Source organism: Protopterus annectens, chromosome 11.part0 (assembly GCF_019279795.1).
Source record: "Protopterus annectens isolate FY-2018-M chromosome 11.part0, PAN1.0, whole genome shotgun sequence".
Taxonomy (NCBI): Eukaryota; Metazoa; Chordata; order Ceratodontiformes; family Protopteridae; genus Protopterus; species Protopterus annectens.
This window is the reverse complement of record NC_056745.1, coordinates 674,851,177-674,877,842: the sequence shown is the minus strand read 5'-3', so window position 1 is coordinate 674,877,842 and position 26,666 is coordinate 674,851,177. Positions and strand designations below refer to the sequence as shown.

General features: G+C 43.0%; 1 protein-coding gene across 1 annotated transcript in view; it reads left to right on the top strand.

The window, feature by feature from the left end:
- Window positions 1–26,666, top strand: part of LRP6 (LDL receptor related protein 6) — a 2,645,333-nt gene that overhangs the window by 1,851,337 nt on the left and 767,330 nt on the right. Inside the window, exon 15 of the mRNA XM_044088131.1 lies at window positions 524–714. Within this exon, the coding sequence (XP_043944066.1) occupies window positions 524–714 (191 nt within the window). The remainder of the gene's footprint in view (window positions 1–523; window positions 715–26,666) is intronic.

Below are 26,666 nucleotides of genomic sequence, written 5' to 3'. Positions count from 1 at the left end.
ATGTGCATTTATTCTTACTGTGATAGCCTACTTATATTTTCAGTCACTTGTCAAGACAACTCAGATCTAGATCTTGCAGCTTTTGTTCATATTGTGTAATAAGTCATTAACTTTAAATTTTACACTGATGTGCCTCTTTTGGCTACTTTTGAAATTGAAACAAAATTGTTGAGATGGTGAACATAACAGACTTGTGTGATCATGTTCATCTATAGTTAAAATTTTCAAAAAGCATTTAGTGCAGGACTTTTTCAGCTCCTAAGATTGCTTACTGCCTCCTGAATTAGATTTCAGGTGCATTATTCCAGGAACACCTTTGAGTACACTGTGGTAGTTATACACCTATTTAAGTTTAGTGTTTACTGCAGGCCTTTTTTTCTGTCTTGTTTTGGTTTGCTTGGAGCCTAATGAATTTTGCTAAAGATTTATTGTTCTAGGAATTCTCGGTGACCAATTTGCCTTGAAAATATGTGAATTATATTTATTATTGAACTACTTCTGTGTATATTTTTATTTATTTTAGGTATATGTATTTCACAAACTTACAAGAACGATCTCCTAAAATTGAGCGTGCTGCTTTAGATGGAACTGAACGAGAAGTCCTTTTTTTCAGTGGCCTGAGTAAGCCCATTGCTTTGGCAATAGATAACGAAATGGCCAGGCTGTTTTGGGCAGATTCTGATCTCCGACGCATAGAAAGCAGTGACCTTTCAGGTAAAAAAAAAAAAAAAAAGCTGATGTGTGTTAATCTTTCTTGCCATAGGGATATTGAGTGTTTACAGTAAACTGTTGCAGTGGTTGAGCTGCTGTCAGCTGCATCTTAATGTCAGTTGAAAAACTGGGCATTGTACCATGCTTGCAGGACAACAAGCAATTTCTCAGTCTCCATTTCCTCCTTGACATTATTTGATACTGGGAGTGGGAGGGAAACAAAAGTGACCATGGAAATAAGGTTTGATGGGTGGAGTGAAAATGTATTTTAAAAAGTTGAATTGGTAAGTAAGCATTCATCTTTGTGAAAGGTAAGCATTTTGTGACTGTCCTGGCAGTTTGGCAGTGCCTCTGATTCTTTCTGCTACTTTGCTAGCTACTTTGCTAGCATTGGAGCTCTAACTTTTGATCTGTAGGACATCAGCTGTTTCTTTAATCCCCCCTTTGATTTAGTTTCTTTTTGGGGTATGGGAGACAGTGCAGGCATCCTTTGTGACTGTACTGGTAATGAAGGGGGTTATTTGTTGATAATGAGGATGCATGTTGTCCATTTCTCCAGTCTTGAGTGGGAGGTACCTTCTGAAGGCAGTAGTGGTCCTTTTAAGATGTGTTGCACTTCCAGTTTGGAATCTATTTTTAATCATCATGGAGTTGTTTCCCAACTCATAAGAAAAAAAATGCATAGGTGGCAAGCAATAGAACCAGAACAGTGCTCATCCTTGGATTCCACTATTCTAAAGGGTCGTAGAATGTGCAGGGGCCCAGTTGCCATTTATTCCTTGTTGGTACTTTTCCTTAGACTTCTCTGTCTCTTTCAGGGAACAACAGGCCACTCATACCAGGGATGTACTTGTGAATAACCAGTCAGTTGTCTAATTCATTTTTGAAGGAAAGTGTCAGATTGCATAATTTGAAGTGGAAGTGTGGTCCAGAGAAAATGTGTGACAAATTTCTCTCTCCACCATGTTTTGTTTATTTGCTGAAGCAAGTTTAAATCCCTGGGTCTGTATTAGTGAGACTGATTTGTGAAGATACAAGAGGTCATGGACTACTGGATCCCTAAAGGCCAAAAGGCTAAGCAACAATTATCCCAATGGATTCTGCAGAATACTGAAAAAAGGGACAGTGCTTCCTGCTTTTCCCGGGCATCTCTTGTTTTTTAAGGCTGTGATCTTTTTAGTTGGGAACCTCCTGAGTCTTTCCAGTTGATAGAAATGCTTAGTATTGTATTCAGTAGGTCTGACCAGTGTGGAATATAGTGGTGAAAACCTCCTTGGATTTGTGTAAAATACTTTTTTGCAATCAGCTGCACCATGTAAAAGATTTTCTGACCACTGTTGCAACGTGATTGTCAAATGGAAGAGAATTATTCCAGATCCAAGGTCTTTTACCACACTTTCAGTTTGAAGTATGTGTTCTCTGTGCTGTAAGTTTGATGAAGGAATTGTTTGTTACATGTCACAGTTTTAAATTTTTTTTTAGCATTTACCTTTAACCAGTGTTTGAGCACCAGTTAATGCACGAGTTTCAGTTGGAGCTTGTGCATATCAGAGGGTGACTTAAAGTTGAAGTTAAAGTTTGCATTTGTCTTAGTACTTGGGTAAACAGAGATCTGTATCCATAATTTGGATAGCTGCAAATGTGTATGTTGAATAGTAGAGGTCCCATTACAAAGCTCTGAGGAACACCAATGATCACCTTCATTTTTGCTTTTGGGATACACCTGCCACCTTCATTACATGTACTCTGTCCGTCAGTCTTTTGCCATACACTTAACTTTGTATAGGTCAGTTTGGAGCTCATTCATCTTAGGATGTACTATGGTGTCAGTCTTAGGAATATCAAGGTCTTTTGTATGGACAGCATATCCACTGTTCAACTTGACTCATTAGACGGGCTTTTACCTTTAAAGCTGACCTAATAGGGGTCGAGCCTCATAAGATTCTTCATGTCATAGTTAATTAGGCCAGTTGTGATGCATTCCAATGCTTTGCAGATTAATCTAGTCATGTTAATGGGTCTGTAGTTTGCTGGGTCAGTCCACCTTTGTGAAGTGATATCTTAATAGCTGTGTGCCATACTTCTGGCTAGGCTCAGTTTGAGTTGCTCTATGATTTCTCTGATCAGGTTTCCATTTCCTCTGATTCCTCCTCAGACCAGGGATACTCTTTATCCCCCTATGAGGACTCTGATGCTGAAGAATCTATCCCTTCAGCATCTCCTCCTGAGGATTACTCTTTTGGGGAAACTTTACATACCATGAGGGAGCATTTCCGTTGGGAAAGTCAGGATTATTCAGAATCCAAGAAAAGGTTCAGGGACTTCCTTTTACTGCCTCAGCACAAGCCCCTGGCTATTCCGCCTGTGTTAGATATTGTGGATGATGTGATCTCTGAATCCAGCTTATCTCCTGATTCTTTGCCCCCTGCACCAGCCAAGCCAGAATAGGTATTAGAGTCCCTGACTCTCTCACAAGTTTCTTTATAAAAACCCTTCTGCTGACCCAGAAACCATTTCCCAGGGTCCCAGAGGGGTTAAGGCTTCCATTGCAAAAAATCCAGTCCCCTCTTAGAGATTCTAGAGCATTGGATAGATGGGGGGAAGAAAGATTACACTTCTGCAACTTTAGCAGTAATGGCTTCAAATTGCCAGTTTCACATGCTTAAGTACCAACAATATTTAATGGCTCAGTTAAAACAGAAAATGCTTGCAAGCTCAGAAGCTCCTGACTATAAAGAAATGCAGGATTTATTGCATGCAGTTGAACAGGTGGGAAAACATACTCTGCAATGTGGTTTTGATTCTTTAGAGGCCTGTTGTAGAGCCGCAGTTACAGGTTCTGTGATTCAAAGACATGCTTGGTTAAAAGAACAGAGTTTACCTGATCATGTTAAGGCAAAATTATTGGATGCTCCTTTACAGCATGATACCTTGTTTGGTGTTAAGGCAAAAGAGGTGTTAAAGAAAATGGAGGATAAAGCTAAATCTATGCAAACAGTCAAAGATTTCTTACAGCCACCTCGATTTAGCAGAAATTGGCCTACAAAGAATTGGTCCTTTCCAGTGTCAGACAGGCCACAGAGAGGCAGATACAGACACCCTAGAGGCAGATCTCAACCCCAAGGCTCTAACAGACAACGACAGTGGGGTACCTCAACCCCAAAAGGAGGTGAGGGCAAGTCTCAACCTTACAGTCCCAATGACTTCCCCCTTCGTATGCCAAGCACTTCCCTTTTGGCAGCTCCCTTAGGGGGAACACTAGCACTTTTTTCTCAAAATTGGCAAACAATCACCCAAGACAAATGGGTTCTGAATATTGTGAATCAAGGTTACAGGTTCCACTTTCACACTTTACCAAGGCTAAAAGGAATGCCAAACCTGCCACAAAATCAATGGGCAGAGGCTCAAAAACAAATTTCAGCCCTCATGGGCATGAGAGCTATTCAAAAAGTACCACAGCAGGAGCAAGGACAAGGATTTTACTCAAGACTCTTCCTGGTCCCCAGAAAGGACAAAGCCTGGAGACCCATACTAGACCTTTCAACTCTAAATACTTACCTGGATGTTCCGAAATTCAAGATGTTGACACTACAGCAGCTTCTTCCCATGCTGGGCAAGAAGGCTTGGCTTGTTACTTTGGACCTCAAAGAGGCATACCTGCATGTCCCAGTCAGACAAGATTGCAGAAGATACCTCAGATTCAAAGCTGGTACAATGCACTACCAATTCTCTGCACTGCCCTTTGGCTTATCTACTGCGCCCAGGTTCTTTACAAAGTGCCTGGCACCAGTAATTACATTTTGCAGACAAAAAGGAATTCAAATATATCCATACCTGGACGACTGCCTCATTCAAGCAGAGAGAAAGGACATTCTTCTAAAGCATCTGGCGTTTGTAAAAAGGTTGCTAATTTCTCTAGGGTACACAGTAAATGAAAAGAAGTCAAAACTAGTGCCCTCACAACAGATAATATTCCTGGGTGTCAGCTTAAATACAACGTCTCAGATGGCTTATCTCACGCCAGACAAACAAGGACAACTGACACAATATTTTCAATTACTGGCAAAAAAGTTCCATCTCCCTGCAAGAAAAATTCTGCAGGCCCTGGGATTCATGGCATCCTGCATACTACTAATTCCATATGCCAGACTGCATATGAGGAAATTACAATGGTACCTAAAAAATGTTTGGACTCAACACTCTCACAGTTTAGAAGCAGTAATACCAATAATTCCCTGCCTACAACAGGAGTTTCGATGGTGGGCACAGGCATGTCACCTCAACAAGGGTCAGCCTTTCACTCTACCCACAGCCAGGCAGACTCTAACAACAGATGCTTCGGATTACGCCTGGGGAGCACACATGGCAGGAAAATGTATTCAGGGCAAGTGGACCACAGACCAAATGCATCTTCACATCAGTCAAAAAGAGATGTTGGCTGTTCAGAATGCCCTAACAGCTTTCAAGGACCTTTTGCATCCAGGACAATTATTATTAAAGTTAGACAACACCACAGTAATGTGGTACATAAACAAGCAAGGGGGCACTCATTCTTATCCCCTATGCAGACAAGCCATGACCTTGTGGAACACAGTTCTAACTTATCAAGTTCATCTGCAAGCACAATTCCTGCCAGGAAAGAAAAATACTCTGGCAGACGATCTAAGCAGAAATATCATGGACCCTCACGAATGGAAATTGAATCCACAAATCTTCAGCATGGTAACGCAAAAATGGGGATGCCCAGACATAGATCTTTTTGCCTCCCCACTGAATTGCCAACTACAAAAATTCTGCACAAGGACTTATCACACACAAGCATGGAAAGTGGATGCTCTTTCGTTCAGCTGGAAAAGCCTAAAAGTTTATGCCTTCCCACCACTGCCTCTCCTTTCAGAGGTACTCGTAAAAGCCAGACAAGAAAAACCACAGATGATCCTGATTGCTCCAGACTGACCACGCCAGCACTGGTACACAATCTTAAAGAACTTAGCTCAAGGCCCACCATGGATTTTGCCTCAAATTTCACACCTTCTGACTCGACAAAACAATCAGATCCTGCACGGTAGGCTCAAAACCCTAAACCTGGCTGCATGGCAGATTCATTAGTCAAACAGGCAACACCTCTCTCTAAAGCTGTTATGGACGTCATTTTGGAGGCCAGGAGGCCTAGCACCAGGAAATCTTACTCAGAAAATTGGAAGAGATTCTGTGCTTGGAACCAGGCTCAAAGCCTTGACCCTATTGTCCCAAACATTCCTCAGATTTTACAATACTTAACTGAAATGCTGGACAAAAGCCTATCCTTCTCAATTAAGATCCACGCCTCTGCCATTTCAGCACATTGCAACACGGATCCTCTTTTTTATTCTCTCATCCCTTGCTAAAGCAATACCTCAGAGGGGCTAAAAACATAAGACCGCCCCGGAGAGCACAAACACCAACTTGGGTCCTAAATTTTGTTTTGGAAAAACTGACCTTGCCACCTTTTGAGCCAGCCAATACAGCCGATCTAAAATTTTTATCATGGAAAACAGCTCTGCTCCTGGCAGTAACTTCAGCACACAGAGTCTCAGAGCTACAGGCATTAATGGCAGTGGAACCTTTTATAATTTTTCATCAGGACAGGGTTTCTTTAAGGACAAACCCTACCTTTATGCCAAAGGTGGTATCTAGTGTGGTTCTTAACCAAACCATCCATTTGCCAACTTTTTTCCAAACCCCCAGAATAAAGGGGAGAAACTTCTGCACTCTTTGGGCATACACAGGCAGCTACGCTTCTACTTGGACAAAACAAAAGCTTTCAGGAAAACTGAGCAACTGTTTTTAGCATATGCTGCAGGATCACAAGGCAAGGCTATCTCAAAGCAGACTATTTCCAAATGGATAGGACACTGTATTCGTTACTGCTACACACAACATGGAAAATCAGTCCCTAATAACATTAGGCCACATTCTACCAGAGCAACAGCCACTTCAACAGCCTTTCTCAGAGGAGTACCAACCAAGGAAATTTTGGAGGCTGCAACTTGGAGTTCAGTGCACACCTTTACCAAGCATTACCACTTGCCTCTTTACTGTAAATCCAGGGCAGGATTTGCCACTGCAGTTCTGCAGGGCCTCATAGCTAATCCTAACTCTCTATAGACCAGCCACACAACCTTAGCTTTGGGATTCTACCCAAGTGTAATGACTGCAGCAGTGTAACACGATAAACATAGTACAGTTTTGTACCTACCATAAATGTAGATGTTAGAGTGTTCACACTGCTGCAGTCCAGGTTACCCTCCCTCCATCCCCTCTGAGCTGGACTTATCTATACCTTTCTATCCTATACAACCTTTATGGTGTATTTGCTTGTAACTGAAGGTATTGTTTTTATTTTTTATATATGTTTTATTAGCAATATGTATTGCCTACCTACTTGGGGGCACCTGAGATCTGGGGCAAGAAAATGGCGTTGGATGCATCTTGTATACCCCTGGCGCACTGACGTCAGGGAAGAAGCAACAGCAACCGACGCCGGACCTAGACTTTTGAACTCTGGCCGACTGCGAGACCGCCTGATGGCAGGATAACCCAAGTGTAATGACTGCAGCAGTGTGAACACTCGAACATCTACATTTATGGTAGGTACAAAACTGTACTTTTTGTACCGTTTGATGCAACAAGCTACGTTGTCAGGCCCCACAATATATTTTTCATTTTGGAGAAGTTTTTTGTGGGGTTTGAATTTGTTTGCTATATCTACTAGATGTCTTGCTGACTGAAATCACTGTTGCAGTGTTCATTATGAATGGGTCATCACCACTTGCATCTTTGTACAAAAGCTTTAATTTCCCAGGTTCATGCATCCAACATGTGACCTCCGCTCTTAAGCATAGAGTTATGTAGGTGGGCATACAAGCATGATCCCAAAGACCGTCTGGCCACCAGCCCGAATACAAGTCGCATATCCATCAGACTGTTTTCCCTTTGGTTGTTGGTACCTTTGCTTTGAGTATATAGATAAGTATCCCATTGGGGAGAACCTTCCTTTTCTTTTCTAAAGTGTTTTTACTTACTGGTTTTAGATGTCAGCTAGGATGACTAAGTGCTAGTGTGGTAGGCAAATTCCATACAAAGACATGCATACCCAGTGTTTTTCTGCTTAGGAGTGGAACATGACTACAAGGCCTTTTCCAGTTTTGTACCTAAGACATTATGATACCTTTTGTCCTCGCTCAGTACCTTTCTGGAGACAAGCCATCTTAAACACCTGACCCACTCCAGCATGGAAGATTCAGTTTCCCCAGATGTACTGCTGCTGCTTAAGAAAGACCTAGGCCAGAAACTTGGTCAACTCTTTCCTACTCCAATGTACATGCTGAGGTTTCAGAACCAGTAGTACATCCAGTTCCTTCTCAGATACCCTTTGCCTAGACCCCCGTTCGAGGTAGTTGCAACTGAGGAACCTGTCGATAAAGCTGAGTCATGTGTCATTTTACTTGGAGGGTCCAGAGGGCATTCCCCAAATACTAGTTAGGAAGGAGATGCCAGTTAAATGTATTGAGATACATCAGGGATCTGAACCACCACTTTTGGCTCAGGTGGATGTTATACCTAAAATAAATTAAAAAAAAACAAAACAAAGCATGTAACATCCCACCTACCCCCAGAGAGAGAAGGAATTAATAGATTTTCTCAAGGACTTTACAGGGCCCTGAAGCAATCATCCTCTTCTTCACAGCTCCCCCACTGCTACCACCCCTTAATAGGGTGCTGTGAATTCATTTCCTCCTAAAGATGAGGAGGCTTCTGTTTCAGATCATTCCCTGGCTTATTCATCTCAAATCCACTACCTTGACCAGCTCCATTTAGAGGTGATGAAGACTCCCTTTTTCATATTTCCTGTGAAAGAAGATTCTTTTACAGAGACCATATTAAACATGAAGCATTTTGAATGGGACTCTAGGCAGACAGAGGTTCAGAAAAGATACTGCAACTTCTTAGAAATCGGTGATCCCACCCTTCCCCGGTTCCCCCAGTCTTGTGGCGCTCTTGGAAGCCTTCAAGCCACCTCTGCTTCCCTTGACTCTCAGCCTCCTGACATCAAAAGGCTTGACAAATGTTTTAAAGTCCTCTTCTGATGAACTTAAATTCATGTTTAAAAATCTTGTGTGCCAGAATCTTCTGTACTATCTCTGTCTTCTGATAAACCACCTACGCTGCTACCAAATGCCAGTGTCCTCCCTTCAGACAGGGTTAGTAAAGTTATGGATGGGGGGGAGGTTTATATACCTCCTCTGTTTTGGTATTCACGGCTGTAAATTAACCAAACTCAAATGACCAAGTATTTGATGTCTATTGTCAATTCCTTAAATAAGGGAGTGGTGAACCCACAAGGGACTAACTCTAAACAGCAAATGATGTCCTCCTATTCTGCTGTTGCAGTATTCTTTACGTGGGTGAGATTGCTTGCCAAGTGACCCAATGTTGGCCAGTATACAAAAGACTTTAGTGTCACACATAGGCTGCTATCAGACATAGGCCATAAAGGCGACGTATGCACCCAACATCCTCAGACCTTCTTCTTCACCAGACAGAAACGCGTCTTCCATAAGTATAGTCTGCTTGCTGAGGATTTTTCAATTTCAACATCTCAGATAAGTCCCCCGTTCGGGAATCCTTTTTATACTGTTTTGTTGTGTCTAGGGTTTAATGTCCAGGAAGGGGAAATGCCAGTGTGGATGTCAGATTCCACATAAGGGCAACCACCAACAGTGCCTTTTCTGTCTTGGGTGTGCCCACGACCATAAAGCTTGCCCAGTTTGCAAATCCTTTGTTCCCAAAACCTTAAGAAGTAGGCTAAATTCTCTTTCCATCTACTTAGAAAACCAGTGGTTAAAACTTCTCGCTAAAAGGATGGAGGGGGGGTCCCTCAGGATCAGAGGCTGAGTCATCAGTGAAGGGAAAAGCAAAGAAACCTAGGCCGGAAGCTTCGGCTGCACCTCCATTACCAGACGTCTTTCCAGAGACTATTGCTAGTCTGGTGATATGATCAGGGCCGCCGTCTGGTCCATAGACCGAACCCGCAATGGAGGTCACCTTGGAGCAGGATATCAGCACATCCTTGGAGGTATTGCAGGCATCCACTATGGACATCCAAGAGAACCCAGACTTGTAATTAATGAAGAGGATCCTGACCATTCTAGTTGGGGAGGAAGTGGACTGAGACAGGGTGTAGGCCTACGTCTGGCCCACCATCCCTACATAGAGTTGCTATTCCTAGCAAAAAGAAACAAAAGTTTAAACATGTTTCTTCACCCTCTGATCCTCAAAAGGCTTTCTCACAGAGCATTTGTAATGCTGTCGTGTCCATTAAATCTCCTCCAGGGGTTACTGTACCTACCTCTGCCTGGACTGCTTCACTTCGAAAGAGGATCAGGGAAGAAACCTCTTCAGAAGAGGAACAATCTTTTGATGATGAGTCACTGGCCTACTCAACACAGATCCCCTCCTCTTTAGATTATGCTTCCCAGTGGAAGACTGTAATGGGGCTGATTCACCAGCAGAGTGACACCTTGACCAAGATGCAGGAAAATTTCAAGTGGGAAAACACTGAAATGTCAGATGTTCAAAAACGGTACTATGACTTACTGCAGGTGGACACCCTCAGCTGTCCCCCCATCCTTCCTGCATTCTTTGATGCATTTGCATTTTCAAGCAAAACTCCAGATTCGCAGCCTCCAGCACCCAAAAAAGACGCATTTTATAAGGTACCTGCAGACTACAAGTTTTTATTGGAAGCACCCTTGGCTTGACCCATCGGTCATTACTGTGGTTTCAGACAAGCCCTCTAGGCTTCTTCCCTCAACCTCCTTACTTTCTTCTGACAGGGGCAGGAGACATTTGGAGAGAATGTGGAAAAAAGTGTATACATCCGCCACCCTTGCCTTTAGAGCAATAAACTACCAAACCCACATGACAAAATACTCTTTAGAGCTCTTGTCCCAGTTATCTAAAATCAATTCAGATTTTCCTGATTCAGAGAATAAATGTCTGGCTTATGTCCTTGTTGGATGCAAAATCTCAGGTCACCTGCCATTCAATAAAACATAGCTATGATGCTGCAGAGGCTTTTGCTGGGGCAGCTGACTCAGGGTATGTCCTTAGAAGATTTGCATGGTTAAGTCTTCGACCCTTACCAGAGGATGTCAAATCCAAATTGACGGATGCTGCTCTGGACAATTTAGCCCTGTGGCTCCTGACCTTTTTAAAGCTTTGCAGGAGAAGGGTAAGGAGATGCAAGACTTAAAGCACTTCCTGGTATCTCCCCTGTCCCAGAATTCCAGTGAAACTGCCCTTGTAAGCCTGTCTTTGGCAGAAGACAATCCAGGCCATCTCAAACTAAGACAAAAAAGTCTGGGAAGAGAGGGCAATCATTTAGGACTCCTTAGCTAGCCCCACCATACAAACACCCCTTTCCAGATGGGCTAGGGTCCATTTGACTATTTGGAACCCAAATCACCCTCACCCCTTTCCCTTTCTCTTTCTCAAGTCCAGCTTGGAAAAGCATCACTCAAGATTCGTGTACTTTCCATCATAAAAAACAAGTGCTTCATGATTTGAGCTTCGCTACCTCCTTTCAGGGACATTACCCAACCACCCAAAGAACATCTTCCACTGTTTCCACAGGTGTTGCAAAAGCTGTTGGATCAAGGCGCACCATTCAACATTTGCATTTTTATCAAAGAGGCAAAGGGTTTTATTCCATAATGTTTCTAGTTCCAAGGAAAGAAGGTCCCTGGAGACCCATCTTTGATCTTTCCTTCCTCAACACCTACTTGAAAGTACCCACCTTCAGGATACTCATATTACAAACTGTGTTTCCTCTGTTCTTACCTCAAGCCTTTAAGGCCTCAATAGACATAAAGAATGCCTACCTTCACATTCCAGTTCATCCAAATTACAGGAAATATTTAAGATTCTTTGTAGCCTCTGGACACTTTCAGTTTTCAGGTTTGCTCTTTCGTCTTTCAATTGCCCTATGGGTATTCACAAATGCCTAGTACGAGTTGTGGCATTCTGCAGACTGCAGGGATATACCTGGATGATCTTTTCCAAACAGTCCGTCATTCCAGAAGCTCTAGAGCAAGATCTCAGCCACACAGTTGCCATCCTTCTTTCCCTAGGATTCACTGTAAATGACCAAAAATCTGATGTTCTTCGTGTTTCACTGTTGCAGTCATTACACTTGGGTTATCCTGCTGGCAGGCTACCCTCAGTCGGCCTGAATTCCAAAGTCTAGGTCCGGCGTCGGTTGCTGTCGCCTCCTCCCTGACGTCAGCGCACCAGGGGTATAAAAGATGCAGCCAACGCCATTTTCTTCAGTATTTCTTGCCGTGTGGTGCCTGAAGCAGAAGCAGTTTGCAAGTGCCGGTCGGCCGACTCCTGAGATTTTCGTGTTCGAATTTCAGATCCGAAGTCTTCATTATAAACCAAGTACCCCATTGGGGAAAACTTTTTTCTTGCTCCAGACCGATGTCAGAAAAAGTAAATAATTGTATTTCTTGTGGGAAGCAAATACCTCAAGGATTTTCATTCTTACTGTATTCCTTGCCTAGGCCCTGACCACGACGTTGCTTGTTGTCGGTTTTGTGCTAGATTTAACCAGCGCACTATAAAGCGCCGGTACAATTTTGCTTTTCACTATTTTGGCAGAAGATTTAATTACACGATGCCATCAGGCAGCCAACCAACTACCGCAATTCACAAGAAACGGAAAGAAAAACAAAAGGACAAGTATCCGAGGTCTAAAACCGACGAGGCTTCTTCTAAGCCAGTCGCCGGTTCGCCGGCTCTCAGTGAGGCGCTTTTGCGCCTCTGACGCCCGCTACTTTGGACCCGCAGGCCGCTATAGACTCGCACGTGAAGTCGCCTAGGCCACAGGAAGCCCAAGGTATTGGACCTTTGGAAACTATTACCTCAGATGGGTCCGGAGCCGCTGAACAGGCATCGGCTTCTGAGGGTGTTTTCAGACCTACTCAGTTGTACTTTAAAGCAACTCCAGCTACAAAGGCAAAGACTAAAGCATCTTTAAAGACAAAGAAACAAGTAAAGCAGCCTCATGATCAGGCCTCCATGCCCAAAAAACAGATGCTCAAAATGGCCGAAGACTTAATTACTTTGCTCATGGGTTCCCATCCCCCTCCTGATAAGAGGCCTAGGCAAGAGACAGAATATGAATCTTCAGATCAGGTTTCCATTTCATCTGATTCCTCTTCTGATCAGGAATTCTCTCTTCCTCCCTATGAGGATTCTGATGCTGAAGAATCTGTCCCTTCAGCCTCTCCTCCTGAGGATTACTCTTTTGGGGAAACCTTGCATACCATGAGGGAACATTTCCTCTGGGAGAGCCAAGATTATTCAGAATCTAAGAAAAGGCTCAGAGACTTCCTCTTACTCCCACAACACAGGCCTCTAGCTATTCCGCCTGTGTTAGACATTGTAGATGTATTTTCAGAGTCCAGTCTGACCCCTGACTCCTTATCTCCAGCTCCTGTTAAGCCGGACAGGTACTACAGGGTTCCTGACTCTCATAAATTCCTTTTCAAAAACCCTGCTGCTGACCCAGAAACTATCTCTCAGGGCCCAAAAGGGGTCAAGGCAGCCACTGCAAAAAACCCTACCCCCTCTGACAGGGATTCTAGGGCATTAGACAGATGGGGAAAGAAGATTTACACCTCTGCTACCTTGGCTATAAGGGCTTTAAATTGTCAGTTTCATATGCTCAAATATCAGCAGTATATTATGTCACTGCTTAAACAGAAAATGTTGATAAATTCTGAAGGTGCAGAAACAAAGAAATGCAGGATTTATTGCATGCAGCTGAGCAAGTTGGAAAGCATAATTTGCAGTGTGGTTTTGATTCTTTGGAGGCCTCCTGCAGGGGCGTTGTCACGGGTTCTGTCATTAGGAGGCATGCTTGGTTAAAGGAACAAAGTCTACCAGATCATGTTAAAGCAAAATTATTAGATGCTCCATTACAGCATGATACTTTGTTTGGTGTTAAAGCAGAAGAGGTGTTCAAGTAAATGGAGGACAAAGCTAAATCTATGCAAACAGTCAAGGATTTCTTACAGGTACAGCCTCCAAGATTTAGCAGACACTGGCCTACAAAGAATTGGTCCTTTCCAGTGTCAGACAGACCACAAAGGGGCAGATAGACACCCAAGAGGCAAATCCCAGCCCCAAGGTTCATACAGGTCTAAACAATGGGGTGTTTCTACCTCCAAAAGTGGAGAAGACAAATCACAGCCTTACAGGAAACAGTCCCAATGACTTCCCCCTGCCAGCGCCAAGCACTTATCTTCTGGCAGCACCTTTAGGGGGAAAACTAGCACTTTTTCTCAAAATTGGCACATAACCCAGGACAAATGGGTCTTAGACATAGTGTCACAGGGCTACAAGTTTCACTTTCATACCCTGCCAAGGGCGAACGGTTGGCCATACCTACCAAAAAACCAATGGGCAGAGGCACAAAAACGAGTCTCATCCCTCATGGAGATGAGGGCCATTCAACAAGTACCAAAACAAGAGCAGGGACAAGGATTTTATTCAAGACTGTTCTTGGTACCCAGAAAGGACAAAGCCTGAAGACTGATACTGGACCTATCTATTCTAAACACATATCTGGATATACCAAAATTCAAGATGTTGACCTTACAGCAGCTTCTGCCCATGCTTGGCAAGAAGGCTTGGCTTGTGATTTTAGACCTAAAAGTGGCATACCTGCATGTCCCAATCAGACAAACGTGCAGAAGATACCTCAGATTCAAAGCTGGCTCAATGCACAACCAATTCTCTGCACTGCCCTTTGGCTTATCTACTGCGCCTAGGGTCTTCACAAAGTGCCTGACACCAGTAATTGCATTCTGCAGACAAAGGAGAATACAAATATATCCTTACTTGGACAACTGCCTCATACAAGCAGAGAGCAATGACATTCTACTACAGCATCTGCCGTTTGTGAAGAGATTACTACCATGCCTAGGGTACACAGTCAACGAACAGAAATCAAAACTAGTACCCTCTCAAGAGATGATTATTCCTGGGTGCAAGCTTAAATACAACTGCCCAGATTGCTTATCTCACGCCAGACAAAGGCAACTGACTACCTATTTCAAACTGTTGGTAACAAAGGCCCAGTTACTGCAAGAAAAATTCTGCAGGCTTTGGGCTTCATGGCATCCTGCATTCTACTAATTCCATATGCAAGACTGCATATGAGGAAACTTCAATGGTACCTAAAAAGTGTTTGGACTCAGCATTGCCATAGCCTGGAAACAATAATTGCTTTCATTCCCTGCCTGCAACAGGATTTCCGATGGCTGGGGAAAGCCTGTCACCAGAACAAGGGACAGCCATTCACCTTACCCCCAGCAAGGCAGACATTGACAACAGATTATGCCTGGGGGGCACACATGGCAGGAAGATGTATTCAAGGCACATGGTCCGCCAACCAAATGCATCTACATATCAATCAAAAAGAGATGCTAGCTGTTCAGAATGCCCTGACAGCCCTCAAGGACCTACTTCATCCAGGACAACTACTGATAAAGACGGACAATACCACGGTCATGTGGTATGTGAACAAGCAGGGATGCACTCATTCTTATCCCCTATGCAGACTAGTCATGACTTTGTGGGACACAGCATTGACTTACCAAGTACATCTGCAGGCACAATTCCTGCCAGGAAAGATGAATACTCTGGCAGACGAACTAAGCAGAAACCTCATGGATCCCCACGAGTGGAAATTGGATCCACAAGTCTTCAACATAACAAGGAAATGGGGATGCCCAGACATAGACCTATTTGCCTCTTCTCACAACTGCCAACTAAAGAGATTCTGCACAAGGACTTATCACAGACAAGCATGGAAAGTGGATGCCCTATCTTTCAGCTGGAAAAATTTAACAGTATATGCCTTTCCTCCACTGCCTCTCCTCCCCAAGGTACTCCTAAAGGTCAGACAAGAGAAGCCAAAAATGATACTGATTGCCCCAGACTGGGCCCGCCAGTACTGGTATCCAATCCTAAAGAACTTCTCAATGTCCAGCCTGGACCTTACCTCAAATACCTCACCTACTGTCCCAACAAAACAATCAGATCCTGCACAGCCAACTCAAGACCTTAAATCTGGCAGCATGGCGGATAATGTAGTCATACAAAACGCACCTCTCACTAAAGCCGTAATGGATGTCATTTTGGAGGCCAGGAGGCCTAGTACTAGAAACTCTTATGCTGGAAAATGGAAGAGATTCTGTGCCTGGAACCAGGCGCAAGGAATTGACACAGCAGTCCCAAATATTCCTCAGATTTTGCAATACTTAACTGAGATGCTGGACAAAGGCCTATCCTTTTCATCAATTAAAATTCATGCCTCTGCCATTTCGGCTCATTACAATACAGAGCCACCAATCTTTTCTCATCCTTTAAGGCAATACCTCAGAGGAGCCAAAAACTTAAGGCCTCCAAGGAGATCACCAATACCTGCATGGGACCTCAGTTATGTTTTGGAAAAACTCACTCTGCCCACTTTTGAGCCAGCCGCTTCAGCTGATAAAGTTTTTATCTTGGAAAACAGCTCTACTCCTAGCAGTAACCTTTGCAAGACGAGTCTCAGAGCTACAGGCACTCATGGTTGTGGAACCTTTTATCATTTTTTATCCAGACAGAGTTTCTCTGAGGACAAACCCGACATTTATGTCTAAGGTAGTGTCCAGTGTTGCCCTTAACCAAACTATTCATCTGCCTACTTTTTATCCAGACCCACAGAATAAGGGAGAGAGAATTCTGCATTCTTTGGACATGCACAGACACCTACGCTTGTACTTGAACAGAACCAAAGCTTTCAGAAAGACTGAGCAACTACTAGTGGCATATGCTGCAGGATCACAAGGAAAGGCTATCTCAAAGCAGACTATTTCAAAGTGGATAGGCCACTGCATTCGTTTCTGCTATTCACAACATGACAAGCCAGTGCCTAAGGGCATTAGGCCACATTCAACCAGAGCAGCAGCCACTTCAGCAGCCTTCCTCAGGGGAGTACCAACCAAAGACATTTTAGAGGCTGCTACCTGTGGTTCAGTGCACACCTTTACAAAGCACTATCGTTTACCTGTCTACTCTAAATCCAGGGCAGGCTTTGCCACTGCAGTTCTGCAGGGCCTCATAGCCGCTCCTAATGCTATTTAGCTCCAGCCTCCCAATCATAGCTTTGGGATTCAGCCCAAGTGTAATGACTACAACAGTGAAACACGAAGAACATAGTACAGTTGTGTACACTTAACATAAATGTAGATGTTCAAATGTATTCACTGTTGCAGTCCAGGTTACCCACCCACCATCCCCCTTTTCTTTTTGCTGGAACTTAGCTGCACTTCTCTAATCTATACAACCTATGTGGTGTATTTGCTTGTAGATGAAGGTATAATATATTTTGGTGCATGCATGTTTTATTGGCATATTTTTAGCCTTCTCTTTTGGGGGAACCTGACATCTGGGGCAAGAAAAACTGAAGTAAATGGCGTAGGTTGCATCTTTTATACCCCCTGGCACACTGATGTCAGAGAGGAGGCGACAGCAACCGACGCCGGACCTAGACTTTGGAATTCAGGCCGACTGAGGGTAGCCTGCCAGCAGGATAACCAAAGTGTAATGACTGCAACCGTGAATACACTCGAACATCTACATTTATGGTAAGTGTACACAACTGTACTTTCTCCCCCCTCACAGGACCGCATTTTCCTGGGATGCAAGATCCAAACAGACCTCGTGAAGGTTTCTATTCATATTCAGAAGGCCCCGGAGCTCATTGCTTTCTTTCAAAGCCTTATCCCTCCTTCACACATCTCAGCCAGAACCTGTCTAAGAACCCTGGGCCTCATGGCATCCACCATCCCTGTGCTCCCTCTGGCAAACGTGTACATGAGGAAATTGCAGTGGTTCCTGAAATTGATGTGGACACAACATGCACACCCACTGGAGTTCCAAATTCCCCTTCTTCCCTTCCTGAAGAGGGAAATAACCTGGTGGACTCGACTCTCCACCAACCCAGGCCTCTCCCACTTCATCCTCTTTCACCATTACAAGAGATGTACACAGACGCTTGAGACACAGGTTGGAGAGCAGCCTTTGGTTCCACGAAAACCCAAGGCACTTGGTCACCCTCTCAAAGAAAGGATATCAATGTAAAAGAAATAAGAGCACTGTGGCTGGCACTCCAGGCCTTTCAGTCTCTCCTTATTCCAGGGCCCTTAAAAATTTTCTGGGACAACATGACAGTCCTCTGGTATGTGAACAAATGGGGAGACCAGGTCTTACCTCCTGTGCAGATTAGCCCTGCAAGTGTAGGAGCTGGCACTCAAACTGCAGACACACCTTCAGGCAGTATACATTCCCTCAAGCTTGATTGTATTGGTAGATTCATTGGGCAGGTCCAAAACACAACTCCATGAATGGATGCTTCACAGGGACATATTCTTGGACATTGTCCACCAATAGGGTACTCCACAAGTAGATCTCTCTGCCTCCCCTGAAAATACAGCTTCCTCAGTTTTGTGCCAGAGACCTACACCCTGTGGTCTGGAAAGTGGACGCATTTAGTTTTTCATGGAGAGAGAGGTTTCTATATGGGTTCCGTCCCCTAACGTTCATTCCACAAATCCTACTAAAGCTACAGCAGGACAGACTAAAAAGTCTTGATGGTGTGACCCCCTTTTGGCCAAGACAGCATTGGTTCGCCTTATTCCTGCATTTAGCCAAGGGTAATTACCACAAGTTACCCCAAAGAGTGGACCTAGTCACACAGCACAAGGGAACTCATATCCACCTAAACATGTTAACCCTGCAGATGTCGCTGTGGGTGATTGGGCCAATTCCTTTCAGACACCATTTTTCAGAGGACGTGTTTGGGTTTCCTGGCCTTCTGCAGTACCCTAATATTAGAAAATCTTATTTATCCAAATGGAAAAGATTTTCAGTTTGGTGTCTTTCAAGTAACCTGGACCCACTAACATTGGAAGTCCCCATGGTTCTGTCATACCTGTGTGAGTTGCTGAATGCTGGTCTGACATATTCGTCAGCTATCTCTGCCTGTCTGCTTCTCTCACTTCCCTTGACTTTCAGATTTGAGGCCAATTTCTAAAAGGCATCCTTCACATGAGACCTCCCAGGAAACCAGCTACACCCCCCCCCCCCAAGGATCTTAACTTTGTCTTACTGACCTCACCCCCTTTTGAGACAACAGCTTCTGCCTCTGTAAAATACTGCTCCTGGAAAACAGTCTTGCTGCTGGCAATCACTTATGCCAGAAGGGATTCTGAACTCTAGGCAGTTATGGCCTCCCCACCTTTCTTGCTGTTCCACAAGGACAGGGTATCTCTCCACACCAACTTTTGCATTCTCCCTCATGTAAAGAATACTGAAAACACAAACGGAACACCACTGCAGCCAGAACGATGTAAAAGAAAAGAAACGCAATTTATTTAAAGACCAAAACAGCGTTTTCGCTTCCAGAAAGCCAGAAGCTTCATCAGCAGTTGAAAGGATTAAAACCTAATGCATTTAAAACAAAGTAACTGGCGCTTGTTGACGACTTCACCACAAGCGCCACAAGGTTGCTTAAAGGGGCAACGATGAAACTTAAAAGGGCAACAATAACAAGGAGAGCGGGTAAATACAAATACATAGTATGCCCTGTAAACCTTATATAAAAAAAATTAAAACATTCTATAATGAAGTGTGAAGCTAAAAAGCTGTATATAGTGAAATCAATAGACAAGAGCAACTAAATGTACTACTGCATCGGGTCACCTAACAGGAGCAAGCAATATAAAAAAAGCTACATATCAAAGGAAAATCAATATGTTGAGGTTGCTATTACTTTAAACTATAGATGGAATAGAACACTGAATGGGCTTAACTCTAGCAAAGCATTATATGCAACATTATTCACTGTCCTTGGAATTGACCAATGGGATAAGTTGATACGCCACCAAGAGTAAAAAAGTACTATCTAAGGTAGCTCTTATATTTAAGAATTGCAGCAATGTTACAGTTTTCGTTTAGCCCAGGAAATGAAAAGGCCCAGTTGAGTTGCCATTCGAGCTCACGAGTCTCGACAATGAGAGATTGTGGGCCACCTCTGATATCCATGCTGATATGATCAATGCCCATGAACAGAAAGCTGTGGCCGCTGTTAAGAATATGTTTTGACAACGCGTTGTCGCTTTTCTTATTGTTGATGGCGTAGATGTGTTGGTATATACGGTCACAGAAGCGTCTATCCGTTTTACCAACATAGAAAGCTGCGCAGCATTGGCAAAATGCTACGTATACTACGGCCTTCGTTTTACAATTAATTTTGTGATTGATGAAATATTTCCTCTCCCCAATGATGAAACAGTTACCTACTCGCAGGTATCTGCACCATTTGCAACACCCACAAGTAGATGTGCCCTTTATTCTCGTCAAGTGTTCACATTTCGTATTTCTCTGTAAAATATCTTTAAGATTATTACCCCTCCTGTAAGTGAAGATAGGAGATAAACCTAACCTATCGTAGCCCCAATTCATAAAAAAACAGTTCTTCCTCATGATGGAGCAAATATGCCTTGAGTTTGTGTTGAAGGCAGTAATGAAACTGGCCGAGAAGTCAGGGTCCTTTTTAGTGTCCACCACAATAGTATCCTGCCCACAAGATGGATCCAAAGGCAATGGATCCAATGTGTCTAATGGTCTTCCACTTGGCGAGGGGGGAGATCTAGAGGAGAGAAGAGGTGCGAGAAAACCCTCCAAACGTTTAGAGGAGACTTCCACAGTCAAATCAATGACCAAGTCTACCGGGTATCCTCTGTTTAAGAAGAAGTCTTTAAGTAAGGCACATTCTTTTTTGAAGTCTTCATCGGTGCTGCACATACGGGCTGCCCTCACTAGTCCCTTCATAATCGACCTCTTCTGTTTCCAGGGGTGACAACTTGAAAAATGCAAGAAGGAATTGCAGTAGGTGGTTTTCCTAAAAATGGAAGAACAAAAATTGTTGTTGAAATTGTCCTTTACCAGTTGTACATCCAAATAGTCGATGACAGAGGAAGAGAAATGGTGTGTGAATCTGTCAATGTCAAAACATATTCTTAACAACAGCGGCCACAGCTTCCTGTTCATGGGCATTGATCATATCAGCATGGATATCAGAGGTGGCCCACAATCTCTCATTGTCGAGACTCGTGAGCTCGAATGGCAACTCCAACTGGACGCCTTTTCATTTCCTGGGCTAAACGAAAACTGTAACATTGCTGCAATTCTTAAATATAAGAGCTACCTTAGATAGTACTTTTTTTACTCTTGGTGGCGTGCCAACCTATCCCATTGGCCAATTCCAAGGACAGTGAATAATGTTGCATATAATGCTTTGCTAGAGTTAAGCCCATTCAGTGTTCTATTCCAGCTATAGTTTAAAGTAATAGCAACCTCAACATATTGATTTTCCTTTGATATGTAGCTTTTTTTATATTGCTTGCTCCTGTTAGGTGACCCGATGCAGTAGTACATTTAGTTGCTCTTGTCTATTGATTTCACTATATACAGCTTTTTTGCTTCACACTTCATTATAGAATGTTTTAATTTTTTTATATAAGTTTTACAGGGCATACTATGTATTTGTATTTACCCGCTCTCCTTGTTATTGTTGCCCTTTTAAGTTTCATCGTTGCATCTCTAAGCAACCTTGTGACGCTTGTGGTGATGTCATCAACAAGCGCCAGTTACTTTGTTTTAAATGCATTAGGTTTTAATCCTTTCAACTGCTGATGAAGCTTCTGGCTTTCTGGAAGCGAAAACGCTGTTTTGGTCTTTAAATAAATTGCGTTTCTTTTCTTTTACATCGTTCTGGCTGCAGTGGTGTTCCGTTTGTGTTTTCAGTGAGTTTCCTTGTTTTTTATTCAACTCGTTTGTATTATGTCTGCAACACCATCGAGCCCAGTAACGAACTTATTTGGTACCTGTAGTACCAGTACAGAGAACTCTAATGATCAAACGAACATGAAAGGGCTGTTGGTAGCACTTTCTCAACGCTTAGATTGCATCAATCTAAGACTTGACAACATTGAAAGGTGGAGCGGAGACCATGTAACTAGTCGGGTCTTTACACAAACTAACCTGGAAAATAATTCACTTGGTTCCAACGCATCATTCATTCCAGCTGGTCAACAACCTGCCCAGTCGATTTCGCAAGGGTCGATAATTTCGGAGGGCAACCTGCTTTCTAACAATGCTGCTTTGCCTTCCATGCCTGCAGGAAATGGCAGCAATTCTACGAATCCAGCGCCTAGACAGCTACCTGCTATGCCTAGCAGTCAACAGATTTCGGGTCACGGACCACTCATGGATGTGCCCTCATTGTCCGAATGGGCCAACAACTTAGCACCTCTCTCTTTTGGTGATTTTTCTGGAGCAGGGCCATCGGTGATGGACCCATCTGACTCAGGTAACATTTCTGACAACATAGCAGAGAAGCTGAGATTTCTAGATGGTAAACTACTGAAACTGAAAAAATTGCAATTAGAAGTTGCATATTTTAAACAATGTTTGGCTGAAGCTGTTATTCCTAAAGGATTAAGGGGTTCTTTTTCTCCTACTGGCCTTTTTTCGGATGCTGCTTTTGTATCCGAATTGGAGTCTCTGTTCAATAGACAAGGCGCAGAACTCCTGGAATTAATGATTAAAAACTATTCCAAACAAATTACAATTTTATTGGAAGAAACATCCAACTTGGACAATGCGATTAAAGTTGATATTAACTTTGTTAGGTATAAATATGACTATGGCCGCATTTTTACCAGCATTGATGCTCTACTGTCCCAAACTTAAAGTTAACAAGAGACAGGTTGGCTTACCAGACGCACTGTGCGTACCCGAATCTGGCAAAAAAGGTTACTAGACAAAATATCTATGCAGAAAGGGATGACCCAGCACATAATAGATGTGATAACGAAATGCTGGAAGAGCCCCTCTGTGATGAGGACATCACAGACACTAATAGTCCGGCTAGTCCTGTGCAAGGGCCTAGAAGAAGCAATAGGCTTAAAAACCAAAATAAAGCACACAACTACAATAATCAACAGAGGCCTTTTTTAGGGAAGAAGGGCAACCGGAACCAGAGGTACAAGAGGTGGAATTAATTGATGAAATTCCACCCCACACAGTCTGCCTTTCTGGTGACGACAACCTGCCTCATGTCATTTCTAATCTCAAAGGCGACTTCCACATTTACAATTTCTCTAATACTTTGATTGACCAAGAACTGGTTGAACTTCTGGCAAAAGGGTTAAATTTTGTACCTGACCACCAATTTAAATTAGCTAAAACACTGGTGGATCTTAAATTCTATGTGCGGAAATTAAACTTGAAAGTTTTTTTCAATAGTGAATCTTCTGCACTGGACAACAAATTGAAGTTAACTAGTTCATTCAACCCTCCTTTACACCCTGGTCTTCACATCTTTGAAAGCGCCTGTGAACTTGACCGGAGACACTTATTTTTCCACAACCGCAACTTAAGATCAACAAGGAATATATCCCAGGATCAAGTCAAGCTTGAACAATCTCTGCGATAAAGCTGTCCGAGTCATTAAACCAGATAAGGGAGGTGGTCTAGTTATCTTCGACAAGGAAGACTACACCAGGAGAATGCTGAGGGTACTGATTCCCCTGCCTATGCTACTTCATCCTTGAACGAGCTGTCCACTGCATATAAAAGAATTAGAGGGTATTTCAGGGATCTTTTCCTGGAAGGCAGAATTGACATTGATACTTACAATTTTGTTGACATCACCATGCCTAAAGTACCAGTCATGTTTGGGATCCCCAAAATCCACAAGAGCCTTTCTGATCCACCTATGCGGGCACTAGTTGATGGAAGAAGTTCTATCACGCACCCTGTGCCCGTATCATTGATAACATCATTGGTAGATATTTGAAATCTATCCCAGATTTGTAAAGACTCTTGGCGTTCCTCAACTTGATTAATGATGTGCAATTCAACGCTGATCTTAATTTCCTGACTATAGGCGTGGTGGATTTGTACACCTCCATCCCTCACGTAGAAGCGGTTGAATGGATTGAACTCATGCTTGGGAGCTTGGGGCTCCCAGTAATGACATTCATATTGTCATGGTCTTGCTTGACATTGTCTTATCCTCTAATTTCTTCATTTTCAACAATCAATACTTCTTGCAAAAGAAAGGAATTGCAATGGGTTCCCGTGTGGCAGTTGTGTTGAATCTATTTGTAGCCTACTGGGAGAAATTTTTCCTATTTAATTCTCCTATTTTCTCAGTTGTTCAAAAATCTACACACGATTTTTGGACGACATTTTCATCCTTTTTGAAGGAGGTGAAGAGGAAGCTCTGGAACTCATTTCATACATGAATTCCACAACTGAATTTTAAGATTCACACACCATTTCTCTTCCTCTGTCATCGACTATTTGGATGTACAACTGGTAAAGGACAATTTCAACAACAATTTTTGTTCTTCCATTTTTAGGAAAACCACCTACTGCAATTCCTTCTTGCATTTTTCAAGTTGTCACCCCTGGAAACAGAAGAGGTCGATTGTGAAGGGACAACTAGTGAGGGCAGCCCGTATGTGCAGCACCGATGAAGACTTCAAAAAAGAATGTGCCTTACTTAAAGACGACTTCTTAAACGGAGGATACCCGGTAGACTTGGTCATTGATTTGACTGTGGAAGTCTCCTCTAAACGTTTGGAGGGTTTTCTCACACCTCTTCTCTCCTCTAGATCTCCCCCCTCGCCAAGTGGAAGACCATTAGACACATTGGATCCATTGCCTTTGGATCCATCTTGTGGGTAGGATACTATTGTGGTGGACACTAAAAAGGACCCTGACTTCTCGGCCAGTTTCATTACTGCCTTCAACACAAACTCAAGGCATATTTGCTCCATCATGAGGAAGAACTGTTTTTTTATTATGAATTCGGGGCTACACGATAGGTTAGGTTTATCTCCTATCTTCACTTACAGGAGGGGTAATAATCTTAAAGATATTTTACAGAGAAATACGAAATGTGAACACTTGACGAGAATAAAGGGCACATCTACTTGTGGGTGTTGCAAATGGTGCAGATACCTGCGAGTAGGTAACTCTTTCATCATTGGGGAGAGGAAATATTTCATCAATCACAAAATTAATTGTAAAACGAAGGCCATAGTATACGTAGCATTTTGCCAATGCTGCTCAGCTTTCTATGTTGATAAAACGGATAGACGCTTCTGTGACCGTATATACCAACACATCTACGCTATCAACAATAAGAAAAGCGACAACGCGTTGTCAAAACATATTCTTAACAGCGGCCACAGCTTCCTGTTCATGGGCATTGATCATATCAGCATGGATATCAGAGGTGGCCCACAATCTCTCATTGTCGAGACTCGTGAGCTCGAATGGCAACTCCAACTGGACGCCTTTTCATTTCCTGGGCTAAATGAAAACTGTAACATTGCTGCAATTCTTAAATATAAGAGCTACCTTAGATAGTACTTTTTTACTCTTGGTGGCACAACCTATCCCATTGGTCAATTCCAAGGACAGTGAATAATGTTGCATATAATGCTTTGCTAGAGTTAAGCCCATTCAGTGTTCTATTCCATCTATAGTTTAAAGTAATAGCAACCTCAACATATTGATTTTCCTTTGATATGTAGCTTTTTTTATATTGCTTGCTCCTGTTAGGTGACCCGATGCAGTAGTACATTTAGTTGCTCTTGTCTATTGATTTCACTATATACAGCTTTTTAGCTTCACACTTCATTATAGAATGTTTTAATTTTTTTTATATAAGGTTTACAGGGCATACTATGTATTTGTATTTACCCGCTCTCCTTGTTATTGTTGCCCTTTTAAGTTTCATCGTTGCCTTTAAGCAACCTTGTGGCGCTTTGTGGTGATGTCGTCAACAAGCGCCAGTTACTTTGTTTTAAATGCATTAGGTTTTAATCCTTTCAACTGCTGATGAAGCTTCTGGCTTTCTGGAAGCGAAAACGCTGTTTTGGTCTTTAAATAAATTGCGTTTCTTTTCTTTTACATCGTTCTGGCTGCAGTGGTGTTCTGTTTGTGTTTTCAGTGAGTTTCCTTGTTTTTTATTCAACTCATGTAAAGAATACTGCAACAGAAGAATAGGACGACGCAATTAGTTGCGTAAAATCTTACCATAACGTTAGATGTCATCCTGATATTCTTCATGTTTCACTGTTAGTCATCACCTGTGGGTTATCCCTGCTGTGGTAGCCCTCAGCTGGCCCGAATACCAGAGTCAGTGTTTTTCTGCATTGGCTGCTGTTACTTGTTGGCTGATGTCTGGTCGTCAGTGCTATAAAGGAAGGCAGCCCTCGCCATTACACAAGTCTTTCTTGCCGTGGAGCCCGTAGCAGAAGCAGTTTGCAAGTGTGCCGGTCGGTTGCTACCAGAGTTTGAATTACAGCTGAAAACGTCTAAAGCTAAGTACCCCATTGGGGATCCTTTTTTCTTGCAGTAACCGATGTCCAAAAAAGTTAACAGTTGTCTCGCCTGTGGAAAGCAAATACCACACCGAGACTTCCATTCATACTGCATCACATGTTTACGCCCAGACCATGATATCCCCCGTTGCTGGTTCTGTGACCTCTTTAACGCGAGAACCATTCATCGTAGAGCTCCTTTTGTAGCCAGGTATTTTCGTCTTCAGTCTTTGCATTCCGAAATGGCATCAGTCAGCCAACAATCCGTAGACTTTGCAAAAAAATGTAAAGATAGAGACAGACCACACAAGGATAAGCCTTCAGACGACTCTACTGCTAAGCAGGTAGTCAGTTCTCCGGAATTCAGTGAGGCACCTTCACAACAACTGA